The sequence below is a fragment of the Corvus brachyrhynchos genome, unplaced genomic scaffold (genome assembly GCF_000691975.1).
Source record: "Corvus brachyrhynchos isolate BGI_N302 unplaced genomic scaffold, ASM69197v1 scaffold142, whole genome shotgun sequence".
In the NCBI taxonomy this organism is placed as follows: Eukaryota; Metazoa; Chordata; class Aves; order Passeriformes; family Corvidae; genus Corvus; species Corvus brachyrhynchos.
The window spans coordinates 5,704,999-5,706,986 of NW_008237226.1; the positions used below are offsets into that span (position 1 = coordinate 5,704,999).

General features: G+C 54.1%; 1 protein-coding gene across 1 annotated transcript in view; it reads right to left on the minus strand.

Moving 5' to 3' along the window:
* Nucleotides 1-1,219: 1,219 nt before the first annotated feature.
* The window catches only part of DLX5 (distal-less homeobox 5), a 1,108-nt gene continuing 339 nt past the window's right edge, over nt 1,220-1,988 (minus strand). Inside the window, exon 2 of the mRNA XM_008629925.2 lies at nt 1,220-1,910. Coding sequence (XP_008628147.1) covers nt 1,578-1,910 — 333 coding nt within the window. The 3' untranslated portion in view covers nt 1,220-1,577. The remainder of the gene's footprint in view (nt 1,911-1,988) is intronic.

The window sequence follows — 1,988 nt, forward strand, 5'->3', positions numbered from 1 at the left end:
GGGCAGGGGTGGCAGCCGGCCGCGGCCCCCGCCGCCCTTGCCGCCGGCACCCCCGCACCCTCCCCGGCGTGCAGGGAGCACAACCGAACAAACTGGTCTATTGTACTGCAAGACATTTACCAACCCCCAAACCTGTTACAAAACAGCAAACCCGGGCTTCTTTCTTTGGGGAGAAAACTACGCACACCACACTCACGCACACGCACAAAACATGGCAGGCAGGAAAGGAGGGAGAAGAAAGGAGGGGGAGGGCAGCGGGGAGGAGGACTGGAGACAGGTAAGTGCGCTCCAGGGCAGGAGCGTGCCTTTTCAGGCCTCGCCTCCCCCCCTTCCAGCACTCTCCTCGCCAGCCTCAGCTGCCAGAGGGGCATCTTTCATCTCGGGGATCCTTCCAGCGACGCCTTTGGCACATTCGCTGCTGTCGCCGTACCCCGCACGGCCGTGAATTACCGCTGCCCCCCAGGATAGGGGTCCCCGTGGGAACGTGCTCCGCCGCGGGGGCCCCGCGGGCCTGGATTTCTACTGGAAGAGAGCCCACGCTCCGAGCGAGTGGCCCGCTCCAGTGGGCAGTGCTCCGGCCATCTCGCCCAAGCCGTGCCTCCAGCACCGGGCAGAGCTAGCGACTGCTCTGACGCAAGGGTATTTTCCCCTAAATCGGGTAGAGATAAAACAAAAACAATAAAGGTACCTCTGCAACGTCCCTCCTTCAGTCGGAGCGGCCGCAGGCTTTTGGCAGGAGCGAGGGGAGCGGAACCCTCATTTTATCCTTTTCTCATATTTAGTGGCTCCCTTTGACGGAAACGTAATTTGTATAATTAGCCGAGTGCACACGGGCGACTGATGGGCTGTGGAGTGTGCAGCTCTCGACGCTAATTGCTCTCGGGGATTCGGGGCGGCTTAAGGCGAGAGATTTGCTTTCTCGCGTCAGGATGGGCAGCTTTCCCTTCAGCTTAAAGCACTATGCAGTAAGACGTACGCGGTCTTGCCAGAGCCCCTTTCCCAGCGGGGAGAGAGCACCGCCGCCCTTCGGCTCGCCTGCGGGTACCTGCAAGGGCCAGATCCTGCCAGCACGCCCGGACTGTGGTGGCACTGTACGGCACTGGAACAGAACGTGAACACTCAGCTCCCATCCTCTTTTCTCACTTTCTTTCTGCAAGCAAATTAGTATTATATTTTTTCCCTCTTACTAACAGAAGAAGGGGTAATTTGGAAACGTTTCTCGTGGTCGAAATAATTTTATTTTATTCAGAATATACAGTTTAATTCCTCTATCTACAATTATTTACAGGGTTAAAATAACATCGAAAAAAGTCTCTGGAAAAGTTGAGGTCATAGATTTCAAGGCACCAATGATAGTGTCCACAGCTGAGCCAAAAATTGTCCGTATTGTATAAAAAAGGGTTTCCTTTGAAATGCAATAAGTTACATGCACAAGCTTTACACATTTTAATCTTTTTGTTTCTTTTCCCTTTTAAAAATTCCCCATATGCATTCCTTTCGTTATTATTCCTTAACAGTAAAACACAGGAGTCCAAGGAACAACAACAAAAAAAAAATAAAATAATAAGGGCCAGGCTCTAATAAATCGTCCCAGAGGCCAGCGCTAACGGGTGCTGTAGGGAGCCGTGGGGTTGGAGGTGGGAGTTGATGGAGTTGGCAGCGGGGTACCAGGAAGTGGAGCTCTCCAGGTAGCTGGATGCAGGGGACGGGTTGGGGTTTGGAGGGTGAGCGTGTGCGTGGGCATGATGGCTGAGGGAGCGGGACGAGCCCTGAGGTTCCCAAACCGCAGGTGACTGTGGAGAGTTGCAGGCCATGGGGTCGCTGGAGCTGGGGCTGTGCTCCGGAGGCATCTCCCCGTTTTTCATGATCTTCTTGATCTTGGATCTTTTATTCTGAAACCAGATTTTCACCTAGGAGCGGGGCAGGAGGAGAGGAGAAGGGAGGAAAGAGGGAGTGGGGAGGGAAAAAGACACCATTAATGCCCGCCT